This window comes from Panthera pardus, unplaced genomic scaffold (genome assembly GCF_024362965.1).
Source record: "Panthera pardus isolate Hobbes unplaced genomic scaffold, ASM2436296v1 HiC_scaffold_10, whole genome shotgun sequence".
NCBI classification, from domain to species: domain Eukaryota; kingdom Metazoa; phylum Chordata; class Mammalia; order Carnivora; family Felidae; genus Panthera; species Panthera pardus.
The window spans coordinates 895,087-913,403 of record NW_026526655.1 but is presented as its reverse complement, the minus strand read 5'-3'; the positions used below and the strand labels follow the sequence as shown (position 1 = coordinate 913,403).

The 18,317-nt window shown below is 64.6% G+C and overlaps 1 protein-coding gene across 1 annotated transcript in view; it reads left to right on the top strand.

Annotated features, from left to right (window-relative positions):
• CROCC2 (ciliary rootlet coiled-coil, rootletin family member 2) overlaps positions 1-18,317 on the top strand; it is a 70,891-nt gene that overhangs the window by 40,459 nt on the left and 12,115 nt on the right. Inside the window, 11 exon segments of the mRNA XM_053888545.1 lie at positions 183-310; positions 821-990; positions 1,586-1,762; positions 3,373-3,486; positions 6,962-7,105; positions 11,063-11,280; positions 11,919-12,078; positions 14,543-14,900; positions 15,138-15,301; positions 15,692-15,812; positions 16,450-16,583. Coding sequence (XP_053744520.1) covers positions 183-310; positions 821-990; positions 1,586-1,762; positions 3,373-3,486; positions 6,962-7,105; positions 11,063-11,280; positions 11,919-12,078; positions 14,543-14,900; positions 15,138-15,301; positions 15,692-15,812; positions 16,450-16,583 — 1,888 coding nt within the window.

Below are 18,317 nucleotides of genomic sequence, written 5' to 3'. Positions count from 1 at the left end.
ACCCTACCTAAAAAAAAAAAAGAGTTAAAAAAAAAGGAATGAGATGTTCATTCTGTTTATCTTCTGATTGATGAGCCCAGCCTCGGTGGGCACTGTTCCGTTATCTAGCTAAAGGACTCTGCACCGTCCCTCATCAGCAGGACCGCCTGGGTGACCTGCTCCACTGTCTGATGACTCTGCAGGGCTGAGAGGGACTCTCTGGAGAGAAGCCTCTTTGAGACCCAGCAGCTGGTGATGCAGCTCCAGGCACAGCGGGAGCAGCTGGAGGGACAGGCCCGGAGCATGCGGCTCGCTCGGCAGGCCCTGCAAGGTGCTCCTCGGGCAGGCTCTCTCTGCTCCGCTCTCCCCTCAGTGGGGCTCAGTCCCCAGATGTGCTGCTCACACTCCCCAGTCCCCTGAAGGGACACGAACACAGGCCTGGAGCTCACGTGGCTGATCGGGTCATGCCACTGTTGTCTAGGAGGGCCGGCCACCTGCACAGCCTGCTCTCAGTGCCGGGCCCAGGCGCAGAACTGGGCTGCGGCCACGGGGTCGGCATGGTGGCTCCCTACCCAGCTCCCGTGCTCCCTTCCCAGGCCCCGTGCTCCCTGCCCGGCGCCCCTGCCTTGTGTGGGCCCGGCCAATACAAGGTGACAATTAGGACATACACTGCACTGGGGCACGGAGTGCATTCATTGTCCCACTGGCTCTGGCAGCCTCCTCAAAGCAGGTGGCTGTCACCCCATGGGGCCATCACTCCACAGGGAGTCTGTGAGGGCCACAGGGGTTCCATGCTGTGGGGGCCCTGTGGCCGGTCCCTGATGCCTCTGTCACTTCACAGTGGAAATGCAGCAGCTGAGAAGCGCCTGGGAGGTCCAGGAGACAAAGCTGCAGTGGGACGTGGGGAGGCTTCAGCGGCAGGTGGCACAGCAGGAGCGGGACTTGCAGCTGGCCCTGGAGAGCCAGGCGCTGGCCCACCACGAGGACCTGGCCCGGCTCCAGAGGGAGAAGGTCTGCTTCCGTTGGGCCGCTGCTGTGTGGTCACTCCCCAGGAGACTGCCATGTCCCGGAAGCCAGCAGACACATGGGGGAGGGAAGCTTAGGAGACCAGCCAGGCGAGAGGTGCCCCAGCCATACCGGGGCCGCACCCAGAGGAGTCGAATAGTTCACGTGGGCGGTCCAGGGCCTGGAGCATTGTGCGGGGGGCGTCTTCTCCCCCACAGAAGAGGCCAGACCTCGGGTTGGCTGGCCTGGCTGCAGTCCGAGGCCCGGTAGCCGGAGGGAGCTCCCTCCTCCCGCTAAGCTGTCCCACTGGCCACAGGCCCCTGCGAGGTCTTGTTTAACATGTTACACATCTTCTGAATGTGGGGGCTGGGAGAGGTAGATGGGCCACTACATAGGGACGGCAGGTGGCGAGACCCAGCTCTTGCTTTAATGTCATTGTGTGAGACAAAGGGTGTTTAGCTGACTGGAGTGGCCGTTCCTGGGGTCCTGTCCTGTCCTGACGTCCCATGAACCGGGTCTCACTCAGGACTACAGGTACCTGCTGGCCTCACATGTCCCGACTTATGCAGTCTTCATAGCCTGTTCCTTTGCATTGGCCCAGGAGTCCCTGAGTCTGTCTCTGACAGAGGAGAAGGAAGTGGCAGCTCACCGGTTGGAACAGGAGAAGAAGCTGGTAGCAAAGAATGCGGCCAAGAGGGAGGCTCTGAAGGAGGAAATTCAGAGCCTAAAGCATGAGCGGGATGAGAGTCTCCTCCAATTGGAAAATGAGATGCAAGAGGTGATGGGGGACTTTCAGGCAGTGGGGAACCCTCACATTCCACCTCACCATGCTTTCTCTGACCCACAAAGAGGGCTGACCTTTCCAGATCACTGCTATTGAAGCTTCAGTCTTCACAGCAGTCCCAGTCAGCAGACATCCACCCACCTACTTATCCATTCATCCATCCATCCACCCACCAATCCATTTATCCATCCATTCATCCACCAATCCATCCATTCACCAATCCATCCATCCACTAATCCATCCACCAATCCATCCATCCACCAATCCATCCATCCATTCACCCACCCATCCATCCATCCATCCATCCATCCATCCATCCACCAATCCATCCATTCATCCATCCATCCATCCATCCACCAATCCATCCATCCATTCACCCATCCATCCATCCATCCATCCATCCATCCATCCATCCACCAATCCATCCATCCATCCATCCATCCATCCACCAATCCATCCACCAATCCATCCATCCATCCATCCATCCATCCATCCATCCACCAATCCATCCACCAATCCATCCATCCATCCATCCATCCATCCATCCATCCACCAATCCATCCATTCATCCATCCATCCATCCATCCATCCATCCATCCATCCACCAATCCATCCATTCATCCATCCATCCATCCATCCATCCATCCATCCATCCACCAATCCATCCACCAATCCATCCATCCATCCATCCATCCATCCATCCACCAATCCATCCATTCATCCATCCATCCATCCATCCATCCATCCACCAATCCATCCACCAATCCATCCATCCATCCATCCATCCATCCATCCATCCATCCACCAATCCATCCATCCATCCACCAATCCATCCACCAATCCATCCATCCATCCATCCACCAATCCATCCATCCACCAATCCATCCATCCATCCATCCACCAATCCATCCACCAATCCATCCATCACCATCCATCCATCCAACCACCAACTCATCCACCAATCCATCCATCCATCCAACCATCCAGACAACCATCTTCCACCAATCCACACTTGACTGTCCTTCCATTTGTCATCATCAATCCATTTATTTGAATATCCATCCTTCTATGTATACACTTAGCTCTCCTCCCACATACATGGCCATCTATCCACATACCCGATTTTCCATTCACACACCTAACCATACATCTATCCATCAATTTCCTTAAGCATCCATCAATGATCCACGCACTCAACCATTCATGCATTCATATGACCATCCATCTATGCAACCACTCACTTGACCATCTGTCCATCCATTCACTTAAACATCCTTCCCTCTATCCACACACTCAGCTGTCCATCCATATCCACCATCCATCTCTGTGTCTGACCATCCACCCACCTGATCATCCAGCTAGTGTGTAGAGAACTGAGCACGGGCATGGAAGCTGGACCAATGCAGACAGAGTAAAAAGACCCCACTGACCCGACTCGGGACAAGGGCTGCCTCCGGAGCGATGCCCCTCCCTGAGCATGGATGTGGAATCAAGAACACAACACATCCTGGCAGAGGCTTTAGCACCCAGCATTCTGCTGCAGCCTCCCCTTGTGGAGGCCCCCTGACCCTCACAAGCATGCTCCCCCCCGCAAATCCTGCCAGGCCCTGTCACTGAAAGAAGAAGAGAGGAGGCTGCTCAGGGAAGAACTCTTCAGAGCCATGCAGGAGCTGGGACAGGTGCGGCAGGAGGCCCAGAGCCAACAAAAGCAAGCCGAGGTGAGCCCTGTGTGCCCAAGCCAGACACTGGGTACCCAGCCTGGCCACCTGCATTGCCCAGCAGGCTCAGGCAGACCCTCAGATGCACCCCCTTCCTTCCTGGTCCCAGGGACACAGCCCTCTCTACCCTCCAGGAAATGTCCAGGTCTCCTGCTGGGAGGGGGCACTGTCTTAATGGCAAGGAAAGGCCCAGTGAACCAAAGCCGGCTGGGGGGTGGGGGCTTCCAAGAACCAGTCCCTACTCGCCAGCAGCGGGCCTGGCCAGAAAGGGGCCAGAGAGGAGGGCCCGGGGCCGCAGGTGAGCCAGCAGCAGAGGCGGGCAGGACCCAGCCCTGTGCCCCGCCCAGCCCCATGTACATCCAGCCTTGCCTGTCTGTGCACTTGAGATGCACTTGGCAAAACGGAACTGCAGGAAACGTGCGTGAGGCCTCTTGGGGCTGGCTCATTAGAGACGTGCGTCCAAAGGAGAAACCAAACTGGGAAAGGCCAGCACTGTGCCTGAGGCAGACCCTCGCTGGAAAGGACACCACAGAGAGTGTCCAGCTGAGCCAGGAGAAAGGCATCCCTGAGGGACGAGGGACAGGAGAGACCCCCCGTGGGTAGCCGCCCACAGGTACACTGAGGCTGCCTCAGGCAACGAGCTGGGGCCACCCGGGGCTCCAGACTCCATCAGGAGCCCGTGTCCAGGGAACAGGGCAGGCAGCGACCCTGGGGACCCTGTGTCCCCACCCCATGTGTGGAGCTGGGCCCCCACTGCTGTCTCCAGTGGGGGAGGCTCAGCCTATTATGAAATGCAGTGCAGTCCCACCAGTGTAGGCAAGGTGGGGATGACCCCTGCCCCCGCAGGGGGAGGTGGCCAGAGCTAGGTGAAAGGACCACGGCGAGCTCAGGGGAGGGCTGTCTGCAGCGGGGTCAGGACCCCGGGGGTGGGCACTGAGCAGAGGCAGGCAGGGAGCAGCCCAGAGACCCACGGGGCGTTTCTCGCACCCCGCAGACTGCAGGGAGCCAGCGTGGTCCAGGGCAAGGTCAGGCCAGCACCTTGTCCCTTCTGCCTCCTGCCTGTGTCCTTCCAGCTCCTGTCACCTTCGTTTTTATTCTAGGAGACCCTTTTTTCACCCTTGTCCCTGGTGTGTCCCAGCCCCCAGGTCAAAGGGTGAGATGCTCCCTTGGTGCTGAGTGAATGACTCAGCGAGTCAGGGACCGAGCGTGTGGACAGAACACCGGCTGCAGTGCCCGGCCCAGAACTGGTGTCAGAGCAGGAGCCACTGTCTCAGCGTCACTGACTCTGCACCTGCTCGAGCAGCAGCGGGCACTGAGAAGGCTGCCCGGCGGGGGCAGATGCAGAGCCAGCGGGGCCTTGGGGAGGCAGGGACACGCAGTCCTGTCCCAGGGGCACAGTCAGTAGGAAAGGGGGCTGCGGTTAGGAGCCGGCTGCCTTCCACCCCCTCCCCCCCCACCGCCAGACAGGGTCACTCTGAGCACCGCCACCCGGAGGGGCTCACGGCACCCAGAAAAGTCTTGTCCAAGAGCCACTCTCCCTGGAGCCCCCGCCCTGCTCTGTCACGGGCTGGCCGGTGCTTCCGTGGGCACAGCTGGGAGGCGTGGGGGGGGCCCACAGGGTGGTGCCCTCCTTCCTCCCGTTCCCACCGAGCTGCCCCGCCCATCCCACTCTCGTCAGGGAACCAGGGATTGCCCCCCCCAGACCCTGGGAGCTGACCCCCCAACTCAGAGGGGCTGCTCGGGAGCCTTCCCCCTCTGTGCTGGCTGAGTCTCCGCCTGGACTGGGGATAGCCGGCCAGCCAGCGGGCGGGCACTTCAGCAAGCTCGTTAAGGGTCGTTTTGCCCCCTTGGCAAGGAACGTGGAAATTAAAACCCACTGAGGACGGAAGGAGAGGAGAAATGCCTGCCGAGGAAAACCAGTTGTGGGGTGACGTGAGAAAAGCCCCCTGGCAGGTGGAGGGGCTCCTGGGCTGTATCCTGTCACCCACAGCCTCTGCAGGGCCTTCCTAGCCAGGCCGCCACAGCAACGCTGGGTCCGCCCCGAGGGCACGGCCAAACGGGCCACCCAGGGTGATACCTGTCAGTGCAGGAGGACGGGAGGGTGGTGGGGGGTAATGCAGAAGGACGGCAGGGGCAAGGGGAGGAGGCACCAGTGAGGCTCCTTCACCAAGAGCAGGAGGCCAGGCCTCAGAGGGCCCCAGCCCACTAGCGCCCTGGGGCAGCGGCCTACAGAATCTGGGCGGGCGGGGGTGGGGCTCCAGTGCGGGGGCACCAGCACAGGCACCTGTGCCTCCCTGGGACACGAAGCCGGCTCCACTCCCCCCGGCCCCCCCGGGGGGGCCTAGACCACCCTGGGGCCAAGGCAGAGGCGAGGGGGAGCATACAGGCCGGGAAGCCAGGCGGGCCTCGGGCCCCAGGTGAGCAGGCAGCATCCTTGTTCATGGACAAGGAAAGCTCGGGCACTGCTTCCTAGCCTGGGGCCCAGGGGACCCCTCCTCCTCCAAGTGCCCACCGGGTAGTGCTGGAGAGGAGGGTCCAGAAGAGCAGATCCAGGCCAAGCTGAGTCCGATGAATGTCTGTGCTGCCTGAGTGTCTCTGCAGGGGGGCCTCCGTCTAGGGAGGGGTGTAGGCTGAGCCCCGTGGCCCCGTTCCGGGCATGTCTGTGGGTGCTCGCGTGTTTAGGCTGGCAGGGACCGTGGGCATCCCCGAATGCCACCTGCCTATTTGAAAGTTCGGGAAACCAAGGGCCGGACTGACTGAGGGGCTCCTGTGTTCGCCTGGACTCGGGGACAGGGCTGTCCTGGGACCCACCTCCCCCCTTCCCTGCCACCACCATGTCTTCTGAGCTGGGGTCCACCTTTCTGGCCCTCCACCGATTGGCAGGGTCCCAGAGAGGGGGACTAGAGGCACGCCTCGGAAGGGCGAGCCCCCCGTGCACTGACCGCGGTGGACGTCCCAGACTACAGGACCACGGGACCCGGGCTGCCTCTCCCATGCCCACGTCCTGGGCACGAATGCCGAGCACACTGCCCAGCTGAGGGGGTCTCAAAGTCAGCCTCCTCTGAGGGCAGGGCCTGTCTCGTTCGCCAAGTGGCTGTTCTTGGCCCCTCAGCTGAACGGCCCAACAGCAACATTTTTGGCTTGAAAGAGGTCAGCACCTGAGTCCCTGACTGGGTCCCCGCCCCCAAGCTGCCCTGGCCTGGTGGCCTGGAGACCCGAAAGGAAAGGCATGGGGGAAAGGGCCAGCCCCTCTGCGCGGGGAGACCCCCCCCCCCATCACCACGTCCCCTCGGGGCCAGCAGCGGTGGCACGGGCAGTGGGCGGCATGAGAAGCCTGGCCCGGGGCTCTGCTCTGCCCGCCTTGTGCGGCCCGAGCGAGCCTCCGCCCGGCCCCGGGACAGCAGATGGCTGTCCACCGGCCGCTCAAGCCTTGGGCTGCCCCTGGATGCCGCGGCCAGCTTGCCGCTCTCTCCAGGCCACCGTCAGCGCCACGGCTGCGGAGCTGAAGGCCCTGCAGGCCCAGTTCGAGGACGCCATCTCGGCCCATCAGAGAGAGGCCGCGGCTCTGAGAGACAGTCTCCGGGAGATGGCGGCAGAGAGAAGCAACGCCGGGAGAGAAGTGAGGGGGTGCCAGGGGAGGGGTGCCGGGAGAAGGGGGGAGAGGTGCCGGGGAGGGGGAGGGGTGCCCGGAGACCCATCCATCCCACCAGCCCTGGGCAGAGCCTGCGTGCGGTGGGTCTGGCCAGGCTCTGCCCACATGCAGCACGACGCACGGAGCCCAGGGGACTGGGCACTGGGTGGGGTGGAGCTGCCCTGGGGGTGCCCGGGGGGGGCGGGTAGAGGGGCAGAGGTGTGGGGGGTTTGTGGTGTTTCCGGGGCCGACCGTGCGTGGACCCGGCCGCGGCCTCAAGGCTGCCGCAGGGGCCCCCGGGAGCCATGGGCCGGTGTCCTGCGGTGGGGGACAGTCTCGGGCAGGGCAAGCCAGGCCAGGCTGCGGCCCAGCAGGCAAGCAAGAATGGGGAGGTGTTCCTGAGGGAGACGTGACAGCACCTGGGGAGCATGGGAGAGGGGAGGGCAGGAGGGCACGGGGATCTGGGCTGGGGGAGGGTGAGCCTGCTCCCAGGTGGGGCCGCAAGGACTGGGGGACCCGTGCCCTCCCCGGGCCAGGCGCCGAGGCCGGCAGGCAGCGCGCTGACCCAGAGCTCGGGGGGGCACAAGCAGGCACCGGCTGCTGAGGCAGCAGCAGAGAGAGGGGGGCTCCTCAGCCCTCCCCCAGCGCCCCCAGGGGCAGGCCCCGTGGTGGAGGGAGAGGGAGGGAGAGAGCATGATTTAACATGACAAGCTGTTTACTTTGGCCCCCAAAGAGAAAGGTCTCCTTTCAACAGATTTCAAAGTCAGGCCCGGTCAGCGACCACACGGGGAAGCAAAATGAGATTTTAAAACTGGGGGCTGCAGGGGAGGGGCCAGGAGACTGGGGGCACATTTGTTCTGGAGAGGTGAAAGAGGAGAGAGCACAGGCCTCCCGAGAAGCTCAGGTTCCCAGAGAGGGGCCCCCGGAAAGGAAAGGGGGCCCCCGGGAAGGAGAGGAAACCCCTAGAAAGGAAAGGGCCCCAGGAAGGAGAGGGGGGCCCCCGGGAAGGAGAGGGGAGTCCTGGAAAGGAGAGGAAACCCCCGGCAAGGAGAGGGGCCCCCAAAAGGAGAAGGAACCCCAGAAAGGGGAGGGAACCCCCAGAAAGGAGAGGGAACCCCTGCAAAGGAAAGGGCCCCAGGAAGGAGAGGGGGCCCCCAGGAAGGAGAGGGGAGTCCTGGAAAGGAGAGGAAACCCCCGGCAAGGAGAGGGGCCCCCAATAGGAGAGGGAACCCCAGAAAGGGGAGGGAACCCCCAGAAAGGAGAAGGAACCCCTGCAAAGGAAAGGGCCCCAGGAAGGAGAGGGGGCCCCCGGGAAGGAGAGGGGAGTCCTGGAAAGGAGAGGAAACCCCCGGCAAGGAGAGGGGCCCCCAATAGGAGAGGGAACCCCAGAAAGGGGAGGGAACCCCCAGAAAGGAGAGGGAACCCCTGCAAAGGAAAGGGCCCCAGGAAGGAGAGGGGGCCCCCGGGAAGGAGAGGGGAGTCCTGGAAAGGAGAGGAAACCCCCGGCAAGGAGAGGGGCCCCCAATAGGAGAGGGAACCCCAGAAAGGGGAGGGAACCCCCAGAAAGGAGAGGGGCCCCAGCAAGCAGTGGGGGAGCAGGAGGCTGAGGCGGGGGCAGGAGGAGCAAGCCGGGAACAGCAGCACTGAAGAGCCTCCCAGGCGCCAGGCTGGCCCGGTCGCCATGGAAACCATAACGTTTTCACAGCCTTTAAACTGAAGGAACGTCCAGGCTTCTCTCGGCGCTGCCTGGAGTCCACACGTGTGTGCCTGCACACACACGTGAACCCGCTGCACCGTTCACACCCCTGCCCACACGTGCACACGCATGCACACAAGTGACAGCGTGCCTGTGCATGCCCCCACACACACTCACATGCGGACACAACACTCACAGGGAAACGCGCGGCACACAGCTCTACATGCACTTACACGCACATACGTCACGCATGTGCGTGGGCACATGGGCACGCGTGTTCCTGCATACGCGTGTGCAGGTGCACATGGCACACTCACACACGTCGCTTGCAGACACGCACGCTGACCACGCATGTGTGTGCTCACACGCACGGGCGAGAGCCCCTTGCCGGCCCCTCCCCTGCCTTCCCTCAGGCGGTGCAGAGCCCTGGAACCACCTCCCTGCAGGAGATTTCAAAAGATGCTGTTTATACAATTTCTAGTAAAGAAATAATTATTATAATCACATTAAGTGATTTGGCTGTAAAATTCCTGTAAAGAGGATGGCTGTTCTCATGAGGCAGAGGGAAGCGGGTGGGGGTGCAGGGGTGAGGGGGGCCCTTCTCCAGCTTTGTTGTGCTCGTTTTCATCTCCTCTGCCCTGGGAAATGAAAACAGTTCCTTTTATGATGGATAGGGCCCTTTGCTGGTCCTTGACCTTCTCGGTGGATTTTTGCTGAGCTCGGCGGAAACTGCCCTGCACAGTTGTGGCTCCCATATGTGGGGGGTGGAAGGGGAGTGGGGCTGGGGGGGGGGGCCTCAGGCCCTTCCCAAAAACAGAACAACAATAACAGCGGGCGGACACGGGAGCCAGGCTGGCCAGGGGCCTGGACAATGTGCCGCTGAAACGGCCAGCAAAGTGGGGTTTGCTCTTGGCAAACCAGCGCCTTGACACGGCTCAGAGTTTTTGCGGCTTCCCCTCTGTCGGCACGCCGCCGGCCCCCTCCACCTCCTCTCCACCTCCTCCTCGGGACACCCGAGCCTGAACGGAGCCCTCTCTAGAGTGCCCCGGTCAGGGCTGGAGCACAGGCCTGGGAGGCGGGAGACCAGAGGTCCCGGCCGAGCCTGGAGATCTCCCTCACCAAAGTGGGGGCGCTGGGAGGTGGGCCGCCCCTGCCCTGGGTCTGCACTCGCCTCCAGACCCTCCCTCCAAGGGTCGAGGGGGAGGTGGTGCTGGGGCGAGGAGTGAGGAGGACCCCCGACCCCACCCTGACCCAGCTCTGGCCCTCGCTCAGGCCCTGAGCTTCACACAACCACAGAACCAGCAAGCCCTGCCTAGAAGCCCCCAGAGGGCGTGGGGGTCCCGCTGTAGGGAGGACGGCGTGACGGGTGTCCCATTCTGGGCCTGGAACACATCTGGTAGGGGCAGGGCACAGGACTCACACCTACAGCCTCTCCCCGTCCTCCGGTCAGCTTTTCAGAGCTTTCAAAGCGGCCCGAGGCAGGAGTCTAGGCTGCTGAGCCCTGAGACCAGGGTGGCCCCCACTGGCTCCAGATCCTGCCCAGCCGGGGGCCTCTGCTGCCCCCCACCCGTTGGGTTTAGGGTGTCCATGCTTCTGCGGAGCACTCTGTCCAGGGCCCTGGTGACAGTGAGAATCTGCCGCCCAAGCAAACTGGACAGCCTGGCCCGAGCCGGCCTTCGTGCTGCCAGAGGATTCTGAGGGCACCATCGCCCAGAGACCCACCCTCCCCTGCCTCCCACGTGATAGGGAGATGAGGGCCTCGGAGCAGGGGTCTCGAGCCAGGGCCACCCGCACGGCTACCCACCCCAGGGCGGGCAGCAGCCCCAGTGCCACGGCATCACTGAAGGCCAGCGAGCAGCAGCGGGGGTGGGGGGCCGTCAAGCGGAGGCATCTGGACCCGGGAGGGGGCAGTACGGATGTGTGGGCACAGCCAGGTGCCACGCTGTCCCTGCTGTCTGGCAAGCAGCATCCCCGGGGGCCAGGGAGGGAGCAAGGGCCCAGGGCCAGCAGGGCCAGACCGTCACCTCCCCGGTTCTGGGACCAGCCCTCGTGAGGCACCCTGCACCCCCAGGTGGGCGGAGCCAGGTTGTCTGCTTTTCTCTCAAGCACCTGGGCACACAGGGCTGGGGGCACCTGGGCGCTGCCGGACCAGAGCCAGAGGCCGATCGGCAGCTCCTACCCGCCCCCCCCCACCTGCCCATGGCGCCCCGGCCCCCGGCGGCCCCGACAGCCTCGTGTCCCTTCCCCAGGCGGAGGGGCTGCGGGCACAGCTGGACGAGGCCCAGGAGGCACTGGCCGTGCTGCGCGGGGAGCTGCAGGGCAGCGAGGAGAGCCGCGAGGGGCTTCGCAGGGAGGCCCAGGAGGCCCGCCGGGCGCTGGGCGAGGAGGCCCGCGAGAAGGCTGTGCTGCAGAGCTCCAACACCGAGCTACGGGCCGCTCTCCGCAGGGCAGAGCAGGACAAGGCCAGGTATGAGCCCGTGCAGCATCCGTCAGGGGGCCCTCCGGTCCCGAAATCCACCGGAGGGGCAAAGTGTGCGGGACGCGGGGTGTTCTACTGAGGTGGGCCAGAGGATGGTGGGTGGACTCACTAAGCTCACGGTGCCAGCTGTCCATCAGAAGGCTCTACGGTGCCCGCACACGGGCGGGGACCTGTCCCTGCCCTCGGAGCATTCCCGTCCGGCGGGCCACACAAGCCCCAAGTGGCGGGCAAGAGACGGCCAAGGGCTGGGGAGTGGAGGGAGGAAGAGAGGCCTGTTCCAGGACTCTGGGAGGCCCCCCGTGGGAGGGACCGGGAGGCCGGGACCGCAGGCCTCACAGAGGGGCATTAGAGGTGTGGGCCTGGCGCTGGACACCGGGTCTCTGGGAGTGTGGCTGGAGCACGGAGAAGGGTGGAGGGAAGGTCTAGAGACGTGGAGAGGGGCAGATCCGGCTGGGCACCCGGACCTAGTATGCCCGAGGGGACCGGCCCCAGGCAGCCCCAAGGAGGCTGGGCCCTGGGACACCGTAGAGCCGAGATATGGGGCAGGCATCCGGCCGGAGTGAGGTGGGCGGCGGAAAGGTCTCTGCGGGACCTGCTGGAGCCCCAGCCTGTGACACTCTGCTCAGTTTTCAGAGGTCCAAGGAAGAAAGGGAACGGAAGGTGCTGGTCCTGGAGGAGGCGCGAGCAGCGGCCCAGAAGGAGGCCTGTGAGCTGCGGGCCAGCCTACGGGAGGTGCAGCAGGCTCGCGCCGACGCCTGCCGGGAGCTCCAGGAGCTGGGCACACAGGTGAGGGCAGCCGTCCTGGAGTCCCCACCCCCCCACAGAGATGTCCCCTCCCCCCTCTGTCCGGCTCCCCCAGGTGCCTCCAGGGCACCCACTGGACCGCGGAGCCCGAGCTCCAAGACATGGCCTCGCTGTCTGTGCCTTTGGAACATTCTGTCCCCACACTTGCAGCCTCAGCTGGAGGGCTCTGCTCAGACTCGTGGGGCTTCCGGCTGGGTCTGCCCCATGGGGTACGGATGACAAGCCTCAAGATTAATGGCTGAAAACGACCACTTGGACGCCCGTGGCCCCTGAGATCAGGAATGCGGCGAGGGCACAGAGGGGCGCCTTGGCTCTGCCCGACGGTGCACGTGCCAAGAAGACTCCACAGCGGGGGGCCTGATGGCAGGGCTGGGCTCACGGGCAGGCGGCCCTGCTCGCGGGGTCGGTGGCCGTACCGGCTGCCGGCTGGGCACCTCCCGGCCCGGCTGCCTCGGGGCTCAGAGACCACCTGCACGGCTTCATCCATCTGCTTCGGTCTCCAGAGTCAAGGGCCACTCACACCGAGTTCACTCGGTTTCGGGACCGCTCAGAGGAGGGGCCTAGATACCCCTCCAGGTGGGAGGCCGGTCCAAACATCCGCAGCCGTTGTGAGTGGGCCGTGAGGTGCACGGGGAGGAGAAACCCGGGGTCCAGTGCTCCCTCCAGGCCAGGCGTGTGCTGCACCGCCCTCCCTCCTCCCTCCCCCACCACCGACCCCCCCGTGAGGAAGGTCTAGCTCCTTCCTTTTCAGATGAGGACATCGAGGCACAGAGACATGTGTCGGACCAGGGTCCCCGAGGGTGACAGCCAGCGAGGGGCCCAGCCCGCTCCTTGCCCACGGGGTGTCCTGGCCTCAGACAAAAACGGCTTCAGGAGTCCATCAGCTACAAGGGCGTGGTCTCGGAGGGCACCCCCCCCACCCACATCCCCCATCGCCCAGAACTGGGCTTGGCCAGAGTGGGGGGCGGCGCTGCCCAGGAGGAAGGCTCCCTCCCCAGCACGTGTGAGCAGAGGCAGGGGCCCAGGAGGGGCCCGGCGACCCCCTCGGTGCCACCCCACACTCGCAGGTGAACATGCTGCGGGCTGAGAACCGGAGAAAGAACGTGGGGCCTGGGTGCCACCAGGGCCGAGGGACAGGGGTGCTGACTGAACGAATGCAGCCAAAGTGGGGACCCCCTGCATCTCCTAAGGTTCTCGTGTTTTAGAAAGGGACAGTCTCGCCCAGGGGACATGCGAGTTCTGAGCCAGGGGACAGGCAAGAGCCCCCAAATGCCCAATTGTCAAAGAGCCTCTGGGTTTGGAGTGACACCTACACCCACGCCTGCACGTGTGTTCCCACAGCCCGGCCCGCGTGGGACCCCCTGGTCCGGACCCAAAATCACGCACACGGCGGCTGCACCGAGCACCCACCGTGCACAGAGAACCTGGACTCTCCTCCCACGACCTATGTGACCCTTGTGTGACCTCACGGCTCCTCACTTCTACCCGTGAATGGGGTCGTTAACACTGTGGCCACCCGGAGAGGAAACGGGGTGGGGCCCGGCCCTGCCCCCTGTGCCAGGGCTTACGGTCTGGCAGAGGCTCTGTGGCCTCGAGCCGGGAGCCTGGCTGCCTGCCCCAAGCCTGTCACTGCCCTAGGGGTGACGTGACCCTGTCTATTCCGTCATTCACTCACAGGTATTTAGGGGGCACCTTGTGTGAGCGGAGGCCCCATCCCAGGGGCTAAGCGGCACAGGTCAGGCTGTGACCAGGGTCCGCAGAGGCAGACAAGGTGGCCTCATTGGAGACGACGGGACGGGTGGCTACAGAGGGGCAGGTGGTCAGGTAGGGCCCCTCCGCACCCAGGCCAGGCCGCCAGAGAAGAGAGGGGCCTGGGGCCCGGCGGACCCGAGGGGTGAGCGTGGAAGGGTAGAAAGAGTGACCCAGGTACAAGAGCCCAGGACCGGCCTCCCAGAGGCCAGGCCTCTCCTCTCGGCCCATAGGTGCTGTGTGCCAGGGAGGCTGATTTACCCCCGTGCCACCCCGCGGAAGCCCGTGGTGTTGCATCAGGCCCCCCGAGGCTCCCCAGCCCTGGTCTCAGGACGATGCTGACCCAGCCTTTGCTACCACAGGCCAAGAGCAGCCACAGACGAACGAGCATGGGGCTGGCTCGAGGCAGCCGGTCCCCTGCCACAGGAGGGGACAGCCTAGGGCCAGCAGCTGGCTGGGGGGTTCACGAGTCCGAAAGGACGCCTGCCAGGATGTGCTCTGTGGTCCTGAGGTGCCCCTCTCCACCTGGGCTCAGGGGCCCCCAGCGCCAGACACGGGCTGGGAGGCAGGTCCGAGGTGCCCCTGGCCGTGACGTGCCAAGCAGGGAGTGAGGACAAGAGGCCTGGGGGCGAGGTGCGGAGGGCAGGTGGCTCTGGGACAAAGGGCTTCTACGTGAGCCCTCATGACCCTCCCACAGGTCCTGAGGCTGCGGCGGGAGCTGGAAGAGGCAGAGGCTGGTGCTGAGGCCCGGAAGCAGCAGCTGGAGGAGGGCCTCCGCCAGAGCCGGGGGGCCGAGCGGACCCTCCGGGCCGAGCTGCACATGGTCACGGGGAAGCTGCAGCAGGCCGGTAGCGTGGCCGACGGCCTCCAGGCTCGCCTGGACGAGGCCGGCCGCCGGATCCACAGCCTGGAAGGGGAGCTGGCCCGGGCCGAAGGTGCCGGGCGGCACGCGGAGGCCCAGCTGGGCCGGCTGTGGTCCACCCTGTGCCGCGGCCTGGGGCTGCGGGGACGAGGCCCCTCGGGCTCCCCCGAGTGGCCCGGCTTCCCCAGTCCAGGTCAGTGTCCTCAGTGGCTTCGGGTAGGCTCCTGTCCCGGCTCTGGCACCCACCCAGGACACCTCCTCCCCCCCCCGGGCCTCACGACCCACACAGTGAGGGGCCTGGACCCCGTGCCCCCGCAAGCTCCCTGGGGGTGGGGACAAGCAGAGAAAGGGGGGGCAGGGCACCTGCATGCCTGTCACCAAGTCTCCGCCACGTCCCCACCGCATCCCCTCCGCTGCCACTCTCCTGCAGGCTCAGATAGCGTCCAGAGCGCCGGCCCCCCGACCGGGTCCGGCTCACCGCTCCGATGGCCGTCACCGGCACCTGGGGACCCCTGCCCAGATGTGGACGTGGACTCTGTGCGAGACGCCCTGACGGACTTTGTGCAGAAACTGCGGGTTGCCCAGAGGGAACGGGTAAGGGGGGTGGAGAGGACATGGCCCGGGGGCTCCCAGAAACACGGAGATGCTGCCCGTCACTCTGCTGTCCATCTGTCCATCCACCCCAGATCCGCTGAGGCCCTGGCGGGCCCTGGGGTCGCCGGGCGCCTCAGCGCTCAGACTGTCCTTTGTTGGGCGTGACAGGTAGCAACAAACACCACGGTCCCTCAAAACTCAGCTGCCGCCCCAACGGCTCAGGGCCTCCTCCCTTACTCCCGATTAGCAGCAGGGCCCCTGGCGCCGGGCGCCGCTATGATGCCCACCGGGGTCCAGGTCAGCGTGCCCGAGCCCCCCAAACCTCCAGCCGGACACCTCGGCCCCCGCTCACCCACCGGGCTGCCCCCTGACCTGGGTCCTTCCGCCCAGGACGACTGGCACCTCCAGGTGGTGAGCCTGAGCGGCCGGCTGAGCGAGGCAGAGCGCGAGCGTGCCCAAGCCCAGAGCCGCGCGACACGGCTGCAGGAGGCACTGGCAGAGGCGGAGGAAGGTGACCCCCTTCCCTCGCCCCGTCCCCGAACACCGCTGACAGGGCCGCCTCCCGGGCTTCCCCCCAAGCGCCCCACCCTGGCGGCCGGGAGGGTGCAGTCCTGGAAGCTGCTCGGGCGTGGGCCAGCGTGCCCCCCGGGTGTGCCCGGCCCTCTCACAGTGGCTCCCCGTCACCAGGGGATGCGGTCCAGAGCCCTTGCAGGGTCCGCAGACCCTCCTCCCACCACGCTGACCTCCCGGAACCCAATTCCACAGCCCTGAGGCCCATCTCTCCGTCAGGTCTCTGACCCCTGTCACCACCGAGAGCACCCCTGGCCTGCTGGTCGCCCCATTGCATCACGTGCCCTCCTCCCTCCGTTAGTGGGTCTGCCCAGGAGGTGTCTGGAAGGAGGGATGTCTGTGGAAGGACAGAACCTGGGAGAGAAGGAGCAGGCAGAGGGAGCCAGGACCCCAGACCCGCCCCCGGGGACCCTCAAGCGGCAGGGAATTGTCAGACGGGCGGGGGGGGGGGGACTCCAGCCCCCACCGTCTAGCTCCCAGTCACTTAGCCAGCCTGTGAAATGGGCAGGGGCGACCCCCATGTGGCGGCCGCACTGACCTTGGGAGCCAGGCAAGCAAGCACCCTGCTCGCCCCGCAGCCCGGCGCCAGGCGGAGAGTGAGAGGCGCAGGGCCCAGGCAGCGCGTGCCCTGCAGGAGGAGGCGCTCCGGAGCCTGGAGGAGCAGCACCGGGCTGGCAGGCGGGCGGCCAGCTGGGAGAAGCGGAGGCTCCAGGTGGGGCACGCAGCTGGCGGGGACCTGGGGACGGGGGGGGGGGGTGAGGGGGTGGCTTCTGGGGGGGCGGAGGTTTGGGGTCCCCACGGGCAGAAGCACAACTGGGCTGGAGCAGGTGGCCTCGAGGGACACGGCCCCACGGTGCTCATCGGGGGCATCCCCTGGCAGAGCTGCCTTGGAGGTGGTCCCAGCCCTTATTTGACAGATTAGGAAAACTGAGTCTTAGGGAGCGCCCTGCATGACAGAGCTGGCGAGGCCCGGAGCCAGGGGCAGACCCCCAGGGCAGGAGGGGCGGGCCGCGCCCCATTTTACGTGCGTTCACGTGTGTGTGTTCTGTGCGTGCTTGAAAATAAGGCTTTCCGTTTGCAGGTTACACATTTTGAAATGTATTAATTAAGTCAACCTTTACAACCACGTCAGTCACATACTCCAGGTTGGATCTGTCTCTCGAGTTTATGAAAACCGGGAGTGAAGTGCTGAATTTTGCCATCACGGTGGGGGCAGGGAGGGCAATACCTCCTTTTGTCTGTAAGGGTCTTTGGTTTATACATTTCTAGGACACGTTCTTCACAACTTGAAGCTTCTTGGCCGCTCTGCCTCTTACCAGCCTAGAGCTCCCGGTGCCTGTTCTGTGCCATTTGTCCTGAGTCTGCTGTGCCTGACACGTGCAGTGGCCACCCCCCATCCCCGGTCCCGGCCCCGCGCTCCCGCCCTGTATGTTTTCAGTCACCGTTTATTTCATCCGCCTGGCCTTGGTTTCAAGCCCACCTCGGAGCGTGTGCCTTTTCCAAAGGAATTTATCCCACTTACAAGTTTTGCAATAATTTATTTGCTCTGGTTTTCTTTGGTTGCTGACAGGATCCTTGCTGATTTAATGCTTCCTCACGACTTCCATGCCAGCCTTTTATTTCAGGGTTATTTGCTCCCCCTGCCCCCTTCCATGGCGGCGGGAGTGTGGCAACAGTGAGCACGGCAGCCGACGTGTCACCGCGCCGTGCACAGGGGACGCCTCTGGCTCCCCGCCCCTCCCCCCGCAAGGGCTCTGCACCTGTGTCCAGGGGCTCTCCCCTGGGCCCCTCCCCTGCTCCAGATGGCCCTGCCTCCACCTTTCTTCTGCGTGCCCGGCGGGGGTCCATGAAGCGCCTGCCCCTGAGTTGGAACCCCTCCTCCCGTCTGCAGGAGGCTCTGTACTCACAGCAGCCCACACTGTGTTCCTTTCTGACCGCTACGCAGCCATTGCTGCAGACTGATGACTGAACCCCGGGCAGCGTGAGCTGCCAGCCCCACGGGGGGCGGGGTCCCACCTGGCACAGCGGGGGGCTCTTGGGAGGGGGTGGGGAGCCGCTTCCTTACCTGAGGCAGACTCTTCGCAGCCCATTTCCTGGCTGAGGAGCCAGCGGCTTCTGGGGGCTTCTCCCGCTCCCGGCTTGGGCCTTCCCGTCGGCCCTCGCGACAGCGCGGCGGCGACGGCAGGACCCCCACACGGCCCCCTTCGCACTCGAACCCCACGGCCGCTGCTCTGCCGCCAGCCCGCCGGGCCCGTGGGAGTCACCAGGCCCACCTGGGTCATCCCCCTTTGGTTAACTCAGAGCCACTGAGGAGTCACCTTAATCACGTCTGCAACAGGCCCTAACGTGGTCACAGGGTGACCCTGGGGTAACCCTGGGGCTGCGGGGCACAGGCCAGGTCAGAACTCTGCCCGCCACACCCGGTGTCAGCAGTGGGCCCAGCAGG